The 19,786-nt window shown below is 45.4% G+C and overlaps 1 protein-coding gene and 1 long non-coding RNA gene across 4 annotated transcripts in view; one reads left to right on the forward strand and one right to left on the reverse strand.

The window, feature by feature from the left end:
- LOC110357467 (uncharacterized) overlaps positions 1 to 19,786 on the forward strand; it is an 89,291-nt gene that overhangs the window by 62,102 nt on the left and 7,403 nt on the right. The window contains exon 4 of one of the 3 annotated variants that reach the window (XR_010475657.1): positions 16,244 to 16,373. The exons of the other annotated variants lie outside the window; for them this stretch is intronic. This is a non-coding gene — a long non-coding RNA (uncharacterized LOC110357467). Of the gene's footprint in view, positions 1 to 16,243; positions 16,374 to 19,786 lie in introns of those variants that run through there. 3 annotated transcript variants of the gene reach the window in all.
- Positions 12,121 to 17,290, reverse strand: LOC102094835 (protein FAM162B). Its single transcript, XM_005500557.3, has 4 exons — positions 16,984 to 17,290; positions 15,008 to 15,113; positions 13,515 to 13,623; positions 12,121 to 12,877 (listed from the first exon to the last, which is right to left on the reverse strand). Exons 1-4 carry the CDS (start codon positions 17,114 to 17,116, stop codon positions 12,770 to 12,772), a joined length of 456 nt encoding a protein of 151 aa, XP_005500614.1. The 5' UTR covers positions 17,117 to 17,290; the 3' UTR covers positions 12,121 to 12,769.

Genomic DNA, 19,786 nt, shown 5'->3' on the forward strand with positions numbered 1-19,786 from the left:
GCAGAGACACTTGACCAAAAAACTTCACTGCAAGGTAGCACATACCCTACGAGCTCAAAAAAATCATCTTTATGCAAAGAGAGAGATCTGAGGAGGTGCCCAGGTTCCCCTACAGGTGCCTGGGGGATGAACAGAAGAATTGATGCACTTAGCAGTGTTCTGCTGTCCAGGAAGCTTGACTCTTCAGATGCCTCTTGCACAAGACAGCAGTATCAAGGATCTGCACGTTTATCAGCTCTTAACACCTAAGGGACTCCCAGTAGAGCTTAATTTTACCCTGTTTGATGCAGGCTTGTATCTGCTCAAGGTTTGCTTTCAGAACAGTAGCAAAAGGGATTAAATTTTTAGAAGCCTGTCAATGTAGATGTTTCAAGCTAGGTGCCAAGAAACTTGCAAATAAAAGATTTTTGTTTGCCATCTGTAAAAGCTAGGCCTTATTTCCAGTCCCTGGGAGTTTCCCCCCCCCCACAGTAGCAGGGCTTGCACTGGGCTTGCATCTTGGCCAATGCTGGCAGCTGGGCTGGGGCAACACGATCCCTGAGCTCACAAGTCACAGCAGCAGCTGTAAGATTCATGTTTGTACTCACTACAAAAAGAAATCTGTTTTAAAAGATTCTCTTAACTGAACTATGAAACTGCTTCTTTTCTTCTTTTGTAAGCATGTGATATTCTTACAAATAATAGTAAAAAAACCATTAAGTTTACTTGGCGTATCTAAATGATACACCAGGATGTACAACCACCTAAAACACCATCAAGATCTGATCTGGAGAATGCTGACATAAGCCAGTATTTTCAGCTATGAAGCAAAACATACCGTCTCCAGCTTTCATGGTTGAGTCTTTTCTCTACTTCCTTAAAGTTTAGGGCTGGAGGTGTACTCTTATTTTTTTTTTTTTTTTTTAATATTACTGGATGTGATGAAGTTCTATTTTTTAAGGACTGAACCAGTTCATTTTGAAAAGCAGATTTTTCCTTTTTTTTCTTTTTTTTTTTTTTGCCACTGACATAATATCATTATGTTGTTTGTGGGAATTACGGTTTTTATCTTCCTGTCAACAAAATATGCATACAAATAGACTTAGATTACTTATAGAGCAACATCAAATTAAACTGCCTGCATAATGACTTGAAACTGGTTATCACTATCCTGCATAATATCTGTTTAAACACAACACTTGCAACAAGCTTTCCTCATCAAAGGAGAAAATAAAAACATAAAGTCACTAATTTTATGAATGTCTTAATGTGCTGTTCAGCTCTCAACATAGTGGCCCTGTGTGGTGGAGGAGGGTGATGTTTTTACCAATATGAGCTCTTCAGCTTCTACACAGCACTTTTGAGGGTATTGTATTGGCCAAATATCACATTTCAGGCCTGAAACATGTTTGAAAAGCTGATGGAGACATTCAAGCACACTCTCAGCTCCTGTCATGTGGAAGAGGAGCCTTGTGTGAAGATTGGGAGCTGCAGGAGCAGGGTCCATCCAAACCTATCATATCTACAAGCTCTATCTAGACTGAGGATGGAAGGTGGTGAAAACTGGAGTTATTCAGTCACACCACAGGGCATTTTAAACACTCACAAAACACTGTGGAGCTTGGGAACACGGGTGGGCAAAAGTGACCTGCCAGGCTCTATGACAGCCACTTTCTTGCCCATCTGAGTCATCTGAGTAGCAGCAGCAGGTCTGCGTGGCTCAGACACACTGTGAGTTGGTTTTCTCTTCACCCAGGTAAGCTGTTATTGCCCACAACACCTGCCTCACCAGCCAGCACAGCCCCACAGCATCACATTTGGCAGAGCTTGGCTGGTTTGCAGTATCTCAGTTGTCTCAGAGCTTGGTACTGAGCTGCTCTCCCTAGGGAAGCAGCAAGCCTCACATTTTGGGCTGCTCTTCCTGGTTTAGCCTCATCTGCTCACATTAACAGAAAGCTATTAAAATCATCAAGTGCTTCAGAAATGGCTTTTGTCAGAAATACAGCTGCATTCTGGCTGCCTTCCCTCTGGCCAGAGCCCCAGGGCAGACTACAAGCTGCCTCAGCCTCACATCACAAAATCCACCTTTATCCATTTCCAAACTTTTCTCTTTGCTTCGTATGTCCATACACCTATGTCAGAAGTAAGGCAATATCCTTACACCCACAAGAGAACTACACTGAGCTTCTGAAAGAAGGAAGAATTACCCACACTGACAGCTCGTACCGCATTGTCTTTGCTGGAAGCCATGAGGAGCCCCAGTGTGCTGCAAACACAGCAGTTATTTAAAAACAACAACAAAACAAATCAAAAGCTGCATCTACTGCCTGAGTAGTTGCAAGCTTAGAAGCCCGATAAATGTCCAAGGGGATAAGTGCAAGCAGCATATCTGGTGAGTGGGGCTTTTGGAGGAGGGCGAGGAGCTTGCGGTCCAGAGCAGCTTGCACGGGCAGAGCACACGTGAGGCACCAGGGACACCAGCTCCAAGCAAGGAGAGGCTGCTCAGCGCTCACAGGGCAGCCCTCATCACACTGAAACATGTGAGAGTCTGACAGGGAATAAATTGGACCTTCAGTCAACCATTTAGAAGTGTTAGCGACTCCCCTGTGCAGGTCATTTAATTTGGTAAGAAAAAATAGAGGTGTTTTTGTTTTGTTTTTTTCCTGCCTCCCTGACTGTTTTTACCTCTTGGACTCACTCTACTGGTGATGGAGGAGCTGATGCCATAGCAGGAGTCATTTTGGTGGCTTGGGTCCACACAGAAACAGGAATTGACCTCTCTTCCTATGAGCTCCCATTTTTCCTGAACAGTTTAACCATGCTGGGTTTGAAGTGTTGCCATTTACTCATAAAAGGAAGTGCAAAAGGGCAATTTTTTTCCTTTTATTTCTGTTGTTCATCATAACTACAGCTCTGGTTAGTGTCACTCCTGCACTCTAAAATTCTGCCAGCCAAAGGATGGGTATTTGCTTGCAAAGCTGATGCTGGTGGCTGGTATGGATTAGGCAGGGCAGGTAGGTGAGGAGGAGCAGAGTACTCCTGTCCTAAGATGATCTTCTGCCTTCATCCCTATCATGTCCCTGCTGGAAACAGAAGGAAACCAACCTTTTTTTTCCAAAACTCTCACTGAAAGGAAAGAACAGTGAAAATATGAAGAAATTGTATTCCCTGAAAGAGAAAAAGGCCAGAGGAGGGAAAAATAGAGACATGTATGGAACCCACATTAACTCAGTTTTGCACCAACAAGTGCAATATAAAAGTGCAAGAATAAAGACCTATTAAAGATGAGAGCAAGTCCTACTCTCAGAGCCTACTCACTGCCCCCTGTTCAGAGGAAATTTGCTTTCTCAGCATTTCCCAGCAAGATTATGGATTCACTGAACTTTAAAAGTGATTAATCAGCACAGTACTGGCTGAGAGCAAAGGCAGGAGCAGTTCAAGGACACTTCCTGAGCTGCCAGCCTCTCTCTGAAAGCCACCTGGATGCACTGCTACTCCCCACAATCCTCACAGATGCCCCAAAGATGATCGTTAGTATTTTTAATAATACCTACCTGTTCCTTGAGCATCTAACAAATGAACTGTCTCTAATGGCTACAAGATTTCATCCACAGGTTTAAAATAAACCAAGATCAAAATCCTTTACTTGAGACAAGATGTATTGATCGACAGCCTCATAAACCCATAGCCTGATAAAAAAGCTGGGATCTGGGTGCTATGGTTGGTGGCTGGTGCCCTGGGTAGGGGGTTGCAGTACCGAGGAGGGGACATGCATGGCCATGGCTGTGTGGCTCCAGCCCAGCTGCTCAACTCTACTCCACATCAAAAACCCCAGGCAGAAAGCCACACAGTGCTCTCTGCTGAGATGAAGCTTCTGGGTAGGAAAAAGAGGAGACTTGCATTTCTTTGGAACAAGCAGCCCTGCTCAGCAAGTCCCTTTCCACACCAAGAAACCGGATTTTGTGACCCTGATGAAAAAGGTTGCCAGTAAATCTCAGGAAAGCATGGAGGGATTTGCTCAGCAACATAGGTGATCAGAGCAAGGAAAGGCACTGTTATCTGCTGGTGTAAGGAGGTAGATAAACAGCCTTTTGACTGGACCCTGAGCTTTCTACTTGGAAAGGTGAAAGAGAGAAAAAAAAAGTAGTCAAACAGGGACTGTAAGCCTGACTGGATAGAAACTCAGGCCCCACTTTCTCCTCCCCACTTGACAGCTTTCACATTTTGACTGAACCATAACATTAATAAAAAATGTATTGCGTGTTCTCACTTTCATGGGTTTTTCACTAACATGTTGACATGTGGTTTCTCATCCTTTTTTAATATAAAATCTGAGCACAGTGTCAGGACTTTTCCTGCACTTAAAGCTGACACCTTGGATTTTTCACTCATCACAGCTAAATACATTAATAAAAGCTATTTTGCTCATGTGCATGAAGTTGAATCTGGGCTTAATAGCTTTACTGACACAAGAAGAAAAAAAAATAAAAGTAAGTATTCTGGAACTGCTTAAATCTCAATCAAGTAACTGAATGAACAGTAAGCTGAGAGGAGGAGAAAGTCTTTACTAAAATGTGCTCAAGCCTCCAAGCAGAACTTGAGAAATGAGGAAATGCCAGGAGAGAGTTTGCTCTGCAGCAGGCTACTGTTGTAGAGCCTTCAAATTGTGCTTAAACACTAAATCGTTCAATTGTTAGAGGCACTTAAAACATAAAACTGAGCAGAAATAAGTTTTCTTGTTCTGGCTGTGGGAGGTAGTGGAGCTTTTAGATCAATTGTTATGCAAATCTGCCTCTAGATTCAACCTAGGTTAAAAACTATTCTCCAGTCAATTAAAATTGGAGTCTCTGAAGTGGTTCTTGCACTAAACCTAATTTTCCATAGATGTCAGGCTGTGGTTTTGCATTTTAAAATGTAGCTAGGGGTCCAGTCCTCTCTTGCAAGAGGTGGGGAGGGGGGAACACTAGAAGGATGTTTGTTCAGGTGCACCAGGGGAATGGGCTTAACCTGAGCCAAACACCCCAGCAAGGTCCACCAGAAAATCCCATCCCAGAGCTAGGACTGACAGCCTGCATGGATGCCACCTCTCCAAGAGCAGAATATTTGGCAGGTTGGTATGGAAGGCCTAAGATGGGGCAGAGCTATGGATCAAATGCAGCCTTGCAACATAATTCCTGGTTTTGTGACAGGGCACTAGAATCACAGCATGGTTTGGGTTGGAAGGGACTTTCAAAGCTCATCTAGTCCAACCCCCCTGCCGTGAGCAGGGACATCTTCACCAGGATCAGGTTGCTCAGAGCCTCATCAAGCCCGTTATGGGATATCTCCAGGGAGGGGGCATCTACCACCTCTCTCTCTGGGCAATTTGTGCCAGTGTTTCACCACTCTCACAATAAAAAATTTCTTCCTAGCTCAGAGCAGTGCCCAAAACCAAGGGCTCAGGCGCAGCTGGCAGCTAGGGAGAAGCATGAGCATTTCAGCCACAAAACTTCATTAGCTCTTTGTCCAGAGGCTCATAAGGCTTTTTCATGCTCCTGGGCTCAGGAGAGGTTCAGGAGGTGCTGCCAGCCTTGCATCAGGCTGCATTGCACTGGGCTCAGCCCTTGCATAGCCACCAAGTGATGCTGCATCTCCCCACAAGCACTGGCTATGCCAGCCCCACAGGGAGCACAGGGAAGGGGTCACCGGCTTTTACAACAGCAAATTTAGGAGGTTCATGGTATCAGTAATCACACATGAGTGCATCCAACACTGCTGCATCTTGCCGTCCATCAACGGGCAGACCTGCAGGCACAGAACTCACTAAGGCACCGAGCTGCCCAGCCCTGTGGTCCCCCAGTACATCGCTCCCCACCTGCATCGCAAAACCACCTGCTACACTGAGGTACAGACCACACAGTCCTCCTTTTTCTAAGGCACTTGTTCTACAGTTCCAAAATGAAGCACCAAACAGCTCATAGTTCAAAATCACAGAAGTCTGAACTTCTTAGTAGGTCAGTTTACACAAACTTGTGTTTCCAATTTCCTCTTCTCAGCCCACCTGCTCTTCTACTTCTCCAGAGCAAAGCTTGTGTTTCTGGAAGACCAGTGCTGTAAAAGCGCTCCTGGGTTTGTGGAGTTAGAAAAACAGCATGCAGTTGATTTAAATGCACCATCTTACAGCAGGCAGACAGGTTTCTCCTTCAGCAACATGCTTTATTGGCCAATACGCAGGTTGGTTGGTAAAATGCATAAGTGTGTCTCTAGCCAGGATGCACAATGTGTGTGATGAGCAGTGCACAGTGTCAAGCCCTTCCCTGTGGGAACTGGGTTTGCCAGGATGCAAACACAGCTCATCTCATTCTCAGCAAAACCTGAGCAAACTACCACAACACCCGGGCAAACACCATGAGCTGGTGAGCACCCGAGTTGTCCCAGCCACACAGTGTCTGGGTGGATCAGTGCCGGGGACTTAGGGGTACTTATCATGGGCTGAAAGCTGATGTGTTAGACAGTGCACACTCTGGTGAAGGCAGAGAGACGGTGGGTGGAATAATGGAGTATAATAGCTGTACAGTTAGAAATCATAATGGTTCAGCCTGTGCAGAGGGTTAGTTTCCAAGAGAGCTGTTATCTCAGCTCTGGTGCCTGGGTGTCAGAGCTCTATGCCTGTTGTATTGGTTAAGTACATGGTTTTATTGCCGTTTATAGAAGCATGCCTGCATACAGAGCAGCAAGGGACCACATTAGCCAGGAAGTGCTGAGCTTGCACCAACTGCTGTATGAGGGCATCCAGACTCCAGCCAAGCCTCTGTGAGAGGGTTGATAAGTGCTTATGGGGGTGTGTCTTAATTACCAGGTCGTGATCCCCAGCTGATAGGTAAAAGCAACTCAAATAACTTATTCTTGTTGATGAAAATGTTAACAGGAAGGAAGGAGTCTGAGAAAGACCAGGGGAAAGCTCTTTTTTCTCTTGTGTCACCCTTAGCTGTTTCTCCATCTCCCTTCCAGGTTTGTGACTATTTCTGCACTCTGACACTTTCTATGTTTAATATCCCCACTCATAAATTATATTCTTTCTGGTACACTTCCAGGGTAGCTCCACAGGGGTTGACCACCACAGCAGGATCTTACACAGAGCTCAGCAGCATCTCCAGGCCCCTGGGTGATGAGGGGCCCCTTCCCAGGTCCCCAAACCCCATTCCTTAAACCTCATTCCTTCTAAGTCCTCAGCTCTAAAAGTAAAACAAACCCATAAAGGGGTGATGCCTGTGCCAGTCCACACTTGCACTTGCCTCCTCCCAGGGCAACCCTGCTCCCAGGGGGTGCAGATTTCCCCACCTCTAATAGCAGTGACATGTCATTACCTGCCTTTGTGGCATGTGTTGGGAGCTGCTGGGGAAAGCAGGGGTTAGATCCCCACTCAGTAGCTGTAGGGAAGTAGAATCTGGGCTGCCTCTTCCTAGTGCAAAACTGTCAGCTTCTTTCCACAGGGCTGAAAGCAAAATTCACATCATTCCTCCTTCAGACGAGACAGCCACACTATTTCACTCTGTCTCAAGGGAAACCTACTTTTGAGATAAAGGAAAGTAAAATCTCTGCAGCCTACCTTTATGTAAATATATATGTAAAGGAAAAAACCTGAGGGATGTTGCAAATCATTTTTCAGGCTGGTGCATAACTTTGTGCACTGAAAGTGGATCTGGAAAGGGGTGATTCAGGCTTATGTGCAGGCACAGTTTTGCCAGGATTTTTATTATTATTTATCTCTGTCTAATTGAAGCAAAATAAAATATTTGGGCACAGGAAGTTCTGCTGAACATTCTGTCCTAGTTCTTCCAAAAGAAGACCAGCCCTCAGGTAGTCACTGTACATTAAAAAGTTCTTAAAAAGAAAGCCAGTGTCCCACCTGAAGATAATTGCAGAGCCCATGTTTTGTGGGAAGTCCAGAGGGACATGAATCGCAGAACCCACCTGTACTGGTGGCTTGAGCAGAGGAAGGAAGTAACAGCAGGGCGGATGCACTGCTCTGCTTGCCCCACAGCTGGACACCCCATTCCCAGGCCTGTCACCCCACAGGCAGGTGAAAACCACAGGTCATGAGACTGAAGCTCTTAGCTGCGCTGGCTCAGCTGATGCTGCCTTGGGACCCCCAGAGCAGCTGCGCAACCACAGGCTGGCTTTCGGGAGGATGGCAGCATCTGCTGTAGAGCAGCCAGGTGCCAGGTCACAGTTTGTCCTAGAGCAAAGGACACTGGAGGGACACAGTCACATTTGGGGAACTGTTTGCAAAGTGCCATCTGAGCAGTGTCTGTCTCTGCTCCCCACCCTCTGCAGTTCCCTACAGGGCTACCCGAGCCCATTGTGGCAGGACACCTGTGTCCTCGTAGAAGCAGGAGACACTGATACATCCAGCTGTCACCCATGGAAGACCACAGACATCTGGACTTCACCTGAAATGAGCCCAAAATCCCTCCCTGGTGCATTCAGCAAAGGCCACAAGAAAAAAGTAGATTAAAAAATCCTCAAATACTAAACATTAGCAGCTATAGAGATGCTGTAGGAATTGGCACATTAGACACTGCAGCTGCACAGGCAGCTTCTTGCCCATTTCTGCAGTTTTACTGTGCAGCGCTTGGCAGCCCCACAGCATCCCACTGCCCGTGCGTGGGCTCATTCCACAGCGGTGGGTGCCCAGCAGTCCCCAGCTCACAACAACCCCTGTGTCGCCTGCACAACACCTCTTGAAAGAACGAAAAAGGAAATGAGTGGGAGAGAACAACATGCAATAGTTATATTTTTGCTTTACATTAAGGTTTGTTTGTCAAGGAAAATTGCCCTCTCATGGGGCTTAGAGCACTGAAATGCTGAGATGTTTAACTACCTACCTTTCAAGGTTTACTCCAGCCCCTTCATACAGTTTGAAACCATTTAGGAGATTGTTCCATCCCCCCTGGAGCAGCATTGCTTTAATGACATCTTTACAGCCCTAATGGATGACCTTGGTAAAGATTATATGCCTGCTGTTAGAAATTTGTTGCAGGACAATGCTTAGACCATGATAAAATAGCTATTGGGGAGCCCAGAGTTCGGTGTGACGGTGGTGCAATTCACAGCGCACCACACGAATTGTGTTAGCATTCATACATTCTGTGGAAACAGAAACATGAACCTTTAGGAATTATAATAATTAGCATATGACTAATTCATTGGGCTATTTTGGTTTCCATTTCATTTTGAAAAAGTCTCAGGACCATACATCATCTGGGAGAAGTGTATGACAGACCAGCATAGCAATTCCTCAGTTTTCTTGTCTAGTCTCACCAGCAGTTTCTGATAACTCTGCTCATGCTGCAGAGCACACATAAGCCATGAGTGAGCCCAGCTCTTTCCTATGAAATCCTGTTTCAGACTGACCTCCTCCCTATGGCAAGCACCCACACACCCAGCAAATGGCAGTCCCTGCCTAAATAGCTCCAGGTTTGTGTCCCTTCACAGAGGATGACAGTGCCACAGAGAAACGGTCAGATCCCAGCTCTCAATTTCCATGTAGAAAACTGTCTCATGCACAGACAAGGTGTGGAGCCAGCTAGAGTAATTAGCCTTCAGGTTTGTGTCTGAATCCTTCACAAAGCAAATTGATTAAATGGTCAGGTGCTTTCAGAGCTCTTCATGAGCTATCTACTCATCATATGACTGTCACAGAGATTTTGCAATAAATCATACTGCACTAATGACCACCAAACCACGGAAAATTGTTTTAATGCTACTTCAATGCATTAATGAATGATCCATTAATTAATTCAAACTATTGAACATAGGCCTTGCTTTCCTCCTAGATTAGAATGACCTTGATGCCAAATCCAAACAGAGGAGTGGTGTTTAAGCCATTTCTGAAATCACGATGGGGATGAGGACCCCGGATGCCTATGGGGCAGCAGCAGCCAGCTGCATTGGCAGCTCAGTGCACCCAGCTGTGCCCCACAGCAGCCTGGCTCCCTCAGGAAACAGAGTCTCTGGAAATGGCTGAAACTTCAAAAAATGGTGGGTGATAGCCTTAATCCACAGCCAGCAGGAACCACAGCACTGATTTTAATGGAAGCAGAATTAGATCAACTTCAGCTACAAGGAAAAACCTTCCCCAAAAATTATTATAATGCAAATCTCTATGGCACCAGCCAACAGCACACTGTTAACCATTTTCATATAAGAGTTCATTAAAACAGCAAAAATCCTGCAAAGAAGGAAGGACTTTCCTCCCAGTACAGAGCAGTAAAGGAGGAGGTGAGAGCTGAAATGACTCACCCTTGGTCTCTCCAAGCATAGTAGCAAACCTGAACATTCTCAGATCCATCCCCTCACTCAGAGAGGAACCAGCCCCTTACATTGTCCTCAAGGCCACACTAGGGAAATGCAGGGCACATTATTAAAATGGAAGAATAGCTCCTACCTAATAACAACTCCCATCCCTTTTTTAAATGACTGGGGAATCAGGTGTGACACTGAAGCAACATAGATGGGAGGGGAAAAGAAAAATCACACCACAACCCTAAGGTGGTGCAGATTAGCCAATTATACATTCAGGAAGATGTGTTAATTAGAAGCTTTTCAAGAGAAGAGTCAAAGGACTTTGCAAACACAGATGGAAACGGATTTTAACAAGCAGTGATTTTAACAAGCCCCAGCGTTGGAGAGGCATCAGCAGTGCAATGTCCTCTGCTGGCATCTCCAATTACTACAGGGGATGGCTTCAGCCAAGGCTGTGCTACTCCAAGGCCAGCAGTTGCCCAACACTGACTGAGTGCAAGCCAGCAATTAGTCTGATCGGTTTTGGGGGGAATATTATGATATTAAAATGAATAATCATGTAGCTGGGACTGGTAAAGGATTATTTCCTACGTAATAGTCATAGGTCCTTGTGAGAGCCCAAAAGCACCTCGGTCATATGATCTCTCAGATGTGGCCCATCATCGCTTGCTCAGGGAAGAGAAACTGATTTTTCCTTTTTCTTAATGACAATGTCTAATGCAGCAGCTTCATGTCAACAGAGACCCAGGCTGTTTAAGAGGATATGACAATAGCTCACACCTGAACTATTTTTTTTTTCTTTCCTAGGCAGAGGGAAGTGCAGAGCAGAGAGTGGAACTCACAGTTCATTCACTTGTTCTTTGTATAGGGTTATAGTCATCTCCTTTCCTGCTTAAGTCAGGGAAGCTCAGAGCATGAGTGTGGGTTTGTTTATGAGCATCAAAATGTGTTCCTTTAAGTGTTACGTGTGCCTTCTTAAAAAGCTGACATGAGAGCCATTTAAGAATTTTTTAAAAAATCTAAGTGACTGACTAGAGCTGTTTTTGGTTATCCCCAAATGGACAGTAACTTTGAGGTAATCCTTGAGGTTTATTGCTACTACATTATTGAATACTACAGGGAGCAGACATCACTTCTGGTGAATTGTACTGCATGGGGCTGTGAGCTAGAAACAAGGACTGCAAACACTGAGCCGTGACAGATGTATCATGCCCCTCACACACACTCCTCATCCTAAATGGGTGTGCAACATGGAGAAAAGGGCTCCTAAGAAGTATCAATGGAAAAAAGCCATCCAACAATCACAGGCCTAGGAGATGGGGTCCCAGAGCCCAACAATTGCTGTTCACTTGCCAGTGCCCCAGCCTGTCATTTGCCTGATCTTTTCCATGTAGTGACACATCAGCAATAAGTGGACATGATTTTTGACACAATAGATTCCAGAGACCTGAGCAGCAGCTTTCAGACTCCACTGAAGCACAAGTGCAACTGGTCTGAGTAATAAACCTTGCACAGACCAAGCCTTGGTGTGATGTTCAGGACACTGCACAAAAGCTGATGGCATTTGCCATCTTCTGATGTAGCTAAGATGTCTGGCTTTTGTCACTCCATGTCCCTTGACACTCTGTGCGGTTCATGCAGCTACACCAGCTTGTCCTATGGGTCTTGAGGGTTTATGAATGATACTGAGGGGCTCAGACCATCAGTGCCCACGAGCATCAACTGGGGCCTGTCTTGAAGTTTAATCACTTCATGAAAATGAAACTTTCAATATTTCATTAGGATGTCTCCCATCGGTTAAACATCATCCCAGAGAGTTTGGTGACACTTCAAATGAAGCTGTGAAGAGATGTGTTTGTTTCAGATGTAATTGGACAGCTGTTTTATTATGAATTAATGAACTATGATGATTAAGAAGAATTCAGTTTTAGCAAACCATGTATTAACAAATACTCCTGACTAAAATCACAACTAAGCAAGTGCTAGAGAACTTTCATAACAATGACTGGAAGCAGAAGATGGAAAATCAGAGGTGCAACAGGACAAGAGGTGCCTTCAGGACAGGTTCGTTGTTCCCCAGGTTGCCCCACAGCAACCAAACCCCTCCACATGTCCAAGCTGTCACATCACATCACATCACTGCCATCTCCTCTGGCCCAAAGCCCCTTTTGGCCCAAATCCATCATCAGGGTCTGCTCACACCCCTCCATCTTCCCAGCCCCTCTGCATGCTCATGTCCCCGCTCTCCCCTTGGCCGCGGGACCCTGCAAGGAGGTGGGGAGGGAGAGGGGACAGTGATGGCAGCAGGACTCTGGATAATTGGCCTTTTTGTGCTTGCCAAATGTATTTCAGTTTCCCTGTTTGTATGGAACAATTTTTAAGCAGTGAAATCTTTGCACTGAGAGTTTCAGTAAAAAAGCTCCTAAGAGTTAAGTGGAGACAGGTACATACGCCACATGTGCAAATCACTTATTTCCTACTGTTAAAATAAATCTCTTCCAAATCATTGCAGCTTCCCAACAACTGCCTCCTCATCTTTCCCCACTTCAGCCTTCCATTTGGCTTTCTTTTCTATGTTCATCCGCAGCAGTGTGTGATCCCTTTTAGCAGCCTGGAAAAGAAACAGTGAAAATCACTGCATGCACACATTTCCCACCATTGAATCTCCCCAGATTTGCACCACTGTCCCTTTTGATATTCTGCAGTGACAGAAGTTAATGTGTTTCCTTATTTTACCAAGTTTTCAGCATTTTCAGCTCTGATTAGAAGGAAAATTACACTGTAAATTGTTTACAGGTGTGTTGGGACATGCAAGCCAGGCTGGAGAGCCTCCTTCCCCACCAGTGGGGTGGAAAGAAGTGTGACACACAGACTATGCACGCAGGATCGCAGGATCCTTACAGCCCACAGATGCGGGACAGCATCAGGCACCATTGACACTGTCTGAGCTACTCAGACAGCTACTACAACCTTTGGACCAGCCTCTTTCTGAGACACCATGGTACAGAGCATTGAACTGCATGGGTTTATGGCAAAGTGGACCAGAAGGAACACATTAATCATCAAGTTGTTCTTCTCTGTGCCAGTCTCTCCTTCAGAGAATGGGGTGATACAGGTCCTGTGCAAATATTGCTTATATGGACTTATTCTCAAACCTATCTGTCTACTTGGGTGCTTATTTACAAAGACAGCATACAGAGGCCATACATTAAGTGGATCAGATAACCTCACCCAGAAAAAATACTCACTTCTTTGCCTGTGATTACCATGGCCAAACAGCCCAGCACGGTCAGCACAATCATGATGTAGCAAACCTTTATCCTGACACTGCTTCTCGCTGCATCAAGGACCTCAGACCTGCAGAGGACAGAGCAGAGTTTCTGTCTGCAGCAGCGTGTGTAAAACTAGATCATGGAGAGCTGAATAATGAATCCTCAAGTTATCCAGTAACTGCCTATGAATGTACAATGTGTTTCAGCCTTCTCTTTCTGCATGTGCATGGAGGAGAACTCAAAAAATTAGTCTATGGGGGAAAGATGTACCCACACAGGTAGGGTACTGCTACTGCTACTGGTCACCAGTAACAACAGGAATCACGAATCCTGCTCTCTTCTAACAGTGTATATGAAAGTGAGTACCTGAAAAATGACAAAGACAGGGAAGTCTTTTCATTATGAGGGGCCCAGCTTTGGGTGTTGCAGGGCAAAGCACGGGGTGCTGTACAGCACCAGGAGACACTGGGTCTGTGCCACCTGGGCCAGGCAATGCCACCATCAGTGGAAAAATAAATGAACATGCACGACATTTTGGCTAAGATCAATGGAGAGTTTTCACACAGCGAAGAGGCACAGCAAGTGGTGCCTGGGTCTGTGGCCACATCTCCATTCCCGCTGCAGGAGGTGCTTTGTGGCCTTGTCCCGCTGCAGCGTAGCCCTCTGCCAGGCAGCTGCCACCAGCCCTGCCAGCATCTGCCTGCAGTGGGAGGCTGAGCCTCAGCTGGAGTGAACAACTGCTCTGTCCATCTGGAATTGTCTTCCCACATTGCTGAGCAGCCACATCTGTCGCTGGGAGATCTCCAACACCTTCCATGAGCGATTCACATAATTTTTCTGACAATTCACACTTGCAAGAGACTGCAGTGTGGCAACGGGACATTCATGAACTCATATCTAGCCATGGATTTCCTTACACCTGCAAGGGGAAGGTCAGCTGGAGAAGCCCCTGGGTTGTCACAAGTCAGAAAGCATTAGGTCTCCAAAACTAAGTGACAATCATTTAACAAAAATACTTCAACAAGGAGGCGAAACCGTAGCCCAGACATGAGGGTCTTGTTGCAGAAGTCTGTCAGTAGCTGTGTATAACACCAGCTTCTTTTTAAAATTTATGCAGCATTATTGATTGCTACTCAATAAAACTAGCAAAGCATGTACAAATCTGAGGTGATTTATCATGGTGACTTCTGAGTTACAAAGCTGCTTGTCTTGCAAAAGACATTTCAGCTTACTCTGAAACTTATGATATCTAAAACAAGTGAATCCAGTTTACTGCACAGGGCATGACAAAAAGTTCATGTTCCCAAAGATTCAAATTGTTTTTGGACATCAGTAGCAGCAGACCCCATCAGCATAGAGAAGCACTAACCCTCACCATGTGAGCACAGTTCTGGGTAATGCAGACTAGAGTCTCAGTCTCAGTCTGTATGTTCATATTAAAAAAGCATCATTCAGGCAGGTCTACTTACGATATAAGCTTGGGAATGTCCTCCTCCTTTTTAAAGCGTCCTGCCCATACTAACACCTTTTTATCAAAATTTGTAGGCCTTCTGTCATTCTTGAAAGTTTCGTAACCTGTAAGAGATTTTATAAAAGAAAACAATGACCTAACCTTAAAGAAGGGAAGAGGCAAAAAACTGCTTGTACAGGAGGAGGAGGATTGAACATTCAGAATGGCACTTTTCTGTGAGAGCTAAATGTGCTTTCTAATGTCAAAAGGACTCAGCAGCTGGTGTGATATGCTTTGTTATATTTGCAGCTTTTTTTTTTTTCTTTGCACCTTTTTTTTCTTTCTTCCTTCAGTTTAGGTAGTTTTTTAACCAAAAATCTCTTCTAATCTTCTTGATTATGGGGCGAAGGATGCAGGGCTGAAGTCACCCAAGCCCACAACATGCTCTCACCCTACTAGCCATCTTGCTTTCAAATGGCCCAGTTAAGAAAACTGCCAGCAGCTCTAATAACTCCTTGACAGCATGTCCTTCTAAAAGTGCTGATGGAGAGACAAGGTCTGTTAAAATACAGCCTGGTGTGAGGCTGGCAGTTGTTCTCATGCAAGCTGAGTACCACGTTACTGTAGTCTAATGATGATACATTACACCCACCAGCCTACCACAGTGATGCCATTAGCATGCTGTCACTGTAAGCACCATGAAAAAGGGAGTCTGGCTCCTCTGGATGGAAACAAGCCCAATGACAGGTCATGACAAGAGCTGTGGCAGAGAGATGCTGCAAAAATAGGGCAAGCATTGGCTACCTCAAACCCTGGCTTTTGCATTGCACGCCTGTACAGGTGGTCATTGCAAGGTAGCTGGGACTGCTCACACACCCAGGTAGGTGCACCCAAGATGTCAGGTTATGGTGCCCTGTGCTTGCACATGTAGCACTGGTGTTTAGAAATGCGCTGTAAGTGACCAGGGCATGCAGGAAGGGATGGACATGAAGATACCCTAGTCTCAGTGTCCTGTGATCCTTGACTGTTGCTGGATTGTTAGTGCTTGGCTGAAAGAAAATCACTGCTGCTACAGAACAGGGCACAGGAACCATCTCTTCCTGCCTGCGTTAAGAGGTAAAATTACATTAAGTTCCTTGGCCCCAGGCCTGCTCCTGCATGCCAGGACTTGTGAATGGCCGAAAAACCCCAGGTATAAATCTTGGCACCCAGATCCCCAGGTAAATTCCATTTCCTGCTTCTATTTCTCTCACAGAGTGCCAGCAAGATCAGTAGAGCTGCATCTGAAATATCAGCGTCTGAATCAGATTTGTGGCAAGGAGTAGGATGGATCACTAAAAGGACAAGGTCCATGCCAGGAAAGACAAGGTCAAAGTCCCATGCTGGAGACCCAAAAGTATCCCAGGGGAGCACAGGCAGCCCCATGCAGCCCAGTCTCACTGGAGTGAGGAATCTGCAAAGGCACGGCCGAGGAGGTGGTGGTACAGATTAAAGAGAAACCATCTCTATGCCAAGGAGGTTGCCCATGTGGGAGCAGCCCATGACTGCTCCCGGCCAGGTAAGCCAGGGCTCTGCCTGCCACCAGCCCACACAGTCGCAGATGTGATTGGGCAGGGAGCGCTGCGGGGAGCAGAGGGGTGCAAGGCTGCCACTCACACCAGCCCTGCACATGCAGACACCTGTGCGGGTCCTCCTCTGGAAACCTGGCAGCTGGGTACTAGGATGAACTTTTTTTAATTAACAGGTTCCCTGACACTAAGTATCAGTTTGTATTTGCCGCCATAGGAGGAAGACTATTCAACAGGAAAAACTTCACCCCTGTGCTGGCAAGAGCTCTCAATTTGGTTCGTGTCTTGAGAGTTTGTAGCCCCAGGAGCTGCAGCACTGCAGTAACAGCCACAGACAACAGCAAGGGTTGTTTTCTCACCCTTTCCTGCAAATACCCTTTCCCTCTGTGCCGTAGCACAAAACAGCGACCAAAGTCTTTCTACTCACCTGGATTAGCTGTCGGCAAAGCTGCATCCTGAGCGCCCTTCACTTTGTCACCAATGGGTCTGGCAGGGTGTGGGACTGGCCGAGCCACCTGCCGCCACAGCCTGGGGCTGCACCCCAACAGCCTCCCCAACATGCTACCCCCACTGGCACCGAGCCACCGCCTCCCCACCAACCTGGGAGCGCGCAGGGGGATCAGCGGGATCCCAGAAGGCTGCTTCTAGGGGTGATTAACATAAAACTACCCCTTCCTGTAAGAATGGAGTAGCAGGTATTTCCACCCTGGCTGCCAACAGTTTGTGCTTGCGTCACAATGACTAGCTAAATTTGTCACCCGTGGTTATCGAAATGACACACCTTCCAAGCTTAGCAAGCAGAGATCACTGCTGCGGCAGCTCATGGCCAGCCCAGGTTCTGCATCCCAAGGAGTTGTTCAGGAAAGCAATGGGCTTTCACATTATTTTCTCATTATTTTCCTTTGGTAGTACTAAAATAGGACAGTATGCTATATTTCCCCAAAGACAGGCTTAGTGACTGCTAATTATCACAGCCAGTTAAGCTGTTAGAGTTCTTAATTGTTCTGGGCTAAAAAGTATTCTTGCAAATCAATTGCTTTAAACAGACTTTTGGAGGAGGAACAGCATTCCCCTATTTCAGGGTAAATGTGGTGTGGCAGAAGGAAACTAAAGCTGATACCTGTGGCTACAAATGCAGATGGGGAGTCCATCTCACATCCAGACTGCAAACTTCCCTGGCAAATAATTATATTTCAGACATATTTCCAGTCTAAATAAGTAAACTAAGAAATGATGTCAAAAACCTCAGGTGATATAGTATTTGTCAGTCAGCAAAATTGTCACTGAAATGTAGCAGTACCTATAAAGTATTTGCCCTCTTTTAATTCAATCTCCATGACGTCTGGATAATGATGGATGTTTTACATAACATCAGCTGTTCTAAACAGAGAATGAACCAAAAACAATGCTATTTTATAATTTTGATATTTCTTCCACGTTTTGCACAAAATGCTCTCTGATGGGTCAGGAAATGGAAATGCAAAATACTTGTCTCATTTGGAGCAGTGGTATATTTGCTCGCCTTAGACATGTAAGGCTCTAAAATTGATTTACAACTAGGGAAAAAAAAAATCCATTGGAAAGGGAAGAAGCTGTTGCCAAAATGAAAAAAAAAAAAGAACTATTTAGTAATACTATCAAATGCAATATTGCAGATAATAAAAGTGTGTTTAAGAGCAAGGCTAGGAGTTGCAAAGGAATAGACCTTGGGATGTTGGCAAGGATATTCTTAAAGGGTTGAGAGGATGAAAGATGTGAGACAGATGCAGCTCCAGCTACCCAGCTCCTGGCCCCAAGAAAAAACTCTACCATTTATAGAGATGTTTTATATTTTTTGAGAACACAAAGTTATTGATACTGAAGAAAGAAGAAACTCACAGCAAAGTCAAATGTGGTTTTCCCTCTTTCAGGAAAGCTGTACAATGCGTTTGAACATAACACAATATGTTCAACTTAATTAGTTTATAATCTGGTAAAGCAAACTAGATCCATTTCCGGATTAAGAAACCATACAGAGAATAAATGGTGTTTTGAGCTTCTAACTGCAAACAAGACCTGCAGGCAAGCAGAAATCAGTGGGTGTGATTATGCTGGAAGAAGCAGAAGACAAACTTGGTAAAGTTGCTGAGGACATTTGCATCCTGCTCAGGATTTCCCTGGGGGAAGAGTAGCGGAGGAGGAGGAAAGGTGCACTTATAGCATAAAATATACAGATCTCAGCACCCCTGAGCATCCCACAGGCCCTCTTCTCACCTTGCAGAAGAGCTGCTGAGTGTAAAAGAGGCACCGTACACCTGGACATCCCTCAGTCCTCAAGCCAGGTAGGCAGGAGGGGCTGGATGCAGCCGATGGGACATGGGATGTGCTGCTGTGATGCTCATGTGGCACTTGTAACCACCCAACCCCACAGGGGCTCCAGCTGTTCAGAGAATTTTCACTTTAAGAGCCGCTCTCCAAAATGCTTATTGCAAAATTGTCTGTCTTTAAGTCCTGTCTGATTATGGATTTGAAGAGGAATGAAAGAACGTTTTTATTTTATCTCTTGGTTTCTTAAATGTGGAGAAAATCTCTGGCTTTTCAGGACTTTGGTGCTTATCCACCTAGGGGTTGTCAATTGTTTCCTCTAGAAGACACACTGACCAACAGCTGAATTAATCATGTCTGCTGTGAGCAAAAAAAGCACTTCAGTATTTATTTTGCCAGCATTTAGAAGGGCAGACACAGAGGTCCTCATGAAACCACAAAGGCAGTTACTTTTTCCTGAATTTTATTTGTTTCTCTGGTACTGTGAATGCTTAATACCAAGATGAGTTTCACTGCAGTGCATGAAAGCTAACAAAGCCTATATACACCACTGTGTTTTTAAATCAAGCTTTGCCTTGTGCACTGTGGATCTCTCTCTGACCAAGAGCATGTTGAATCCCTTCCTGAACACCAGAGGGATGCGGAAGGCTCTGGAACCAAGGTAGCTTTGTGTGCAGCCTGGTGGCCTTAGTCTTTAGAGATGTTTTATGCCCAGCCCAGTACACACACATCGCCCTCTGCCCAAGTTACAAAACATCCTCATAAGGCCCATCCATTCACTCCCCTCACCATTGCTTGATACCCATCAGTGGCTCATTAGCAAAGTGTAACCATTATTTCATGACCATTAAGCTCACAGATGGAATTTATAGCAGTAACAACTTGTTCAGAAACGCAGAATTAGCAAAACTAGGCTTAAAGCACCA

This window comes from Columba livia, chromosome 12 (genome assembly GCF_036013475.1).
Source record: "Columba livia isolate bColLiv1 breed racing homer chromosome 12, bColLiv1.pat.W.v2, whole genome shotgun sequence".
Lineage (NCBI taxonomy): Eukaryota > Metazoa > Chordata > Aves > Columbiformes > Columbidae > Columba > Columba livia.

What these genes read in the sequence shown, in the direction of transcription:
- LOC102094835 (XM_005500557.3), bottom strand. Translation starts at nt 17,116, where the DNA reads ATGTTGGGGAGGCTGTTGGGGTGCAGCCCCAGGCTGTGGCGGCAGGTG. An exon ending in GACATTCCCAAGCTTATATC is followed by an intron (nt 13,624 to 15,007) that starts GTAAGTAGACCT and finishes TGTCCTCTGCAG; the next exon opens with GTCTGAGGTCCTTGATGCAG. An exon ending in TGGTAATCACAGGCAAAGAA is followed by an intron (nt 12,878 to 13,514) that starts GTGAGTATTTTT and finishes TTTCTTTTCCAG; the next exon opens with GCTGCTAAAAGGGATCACAC.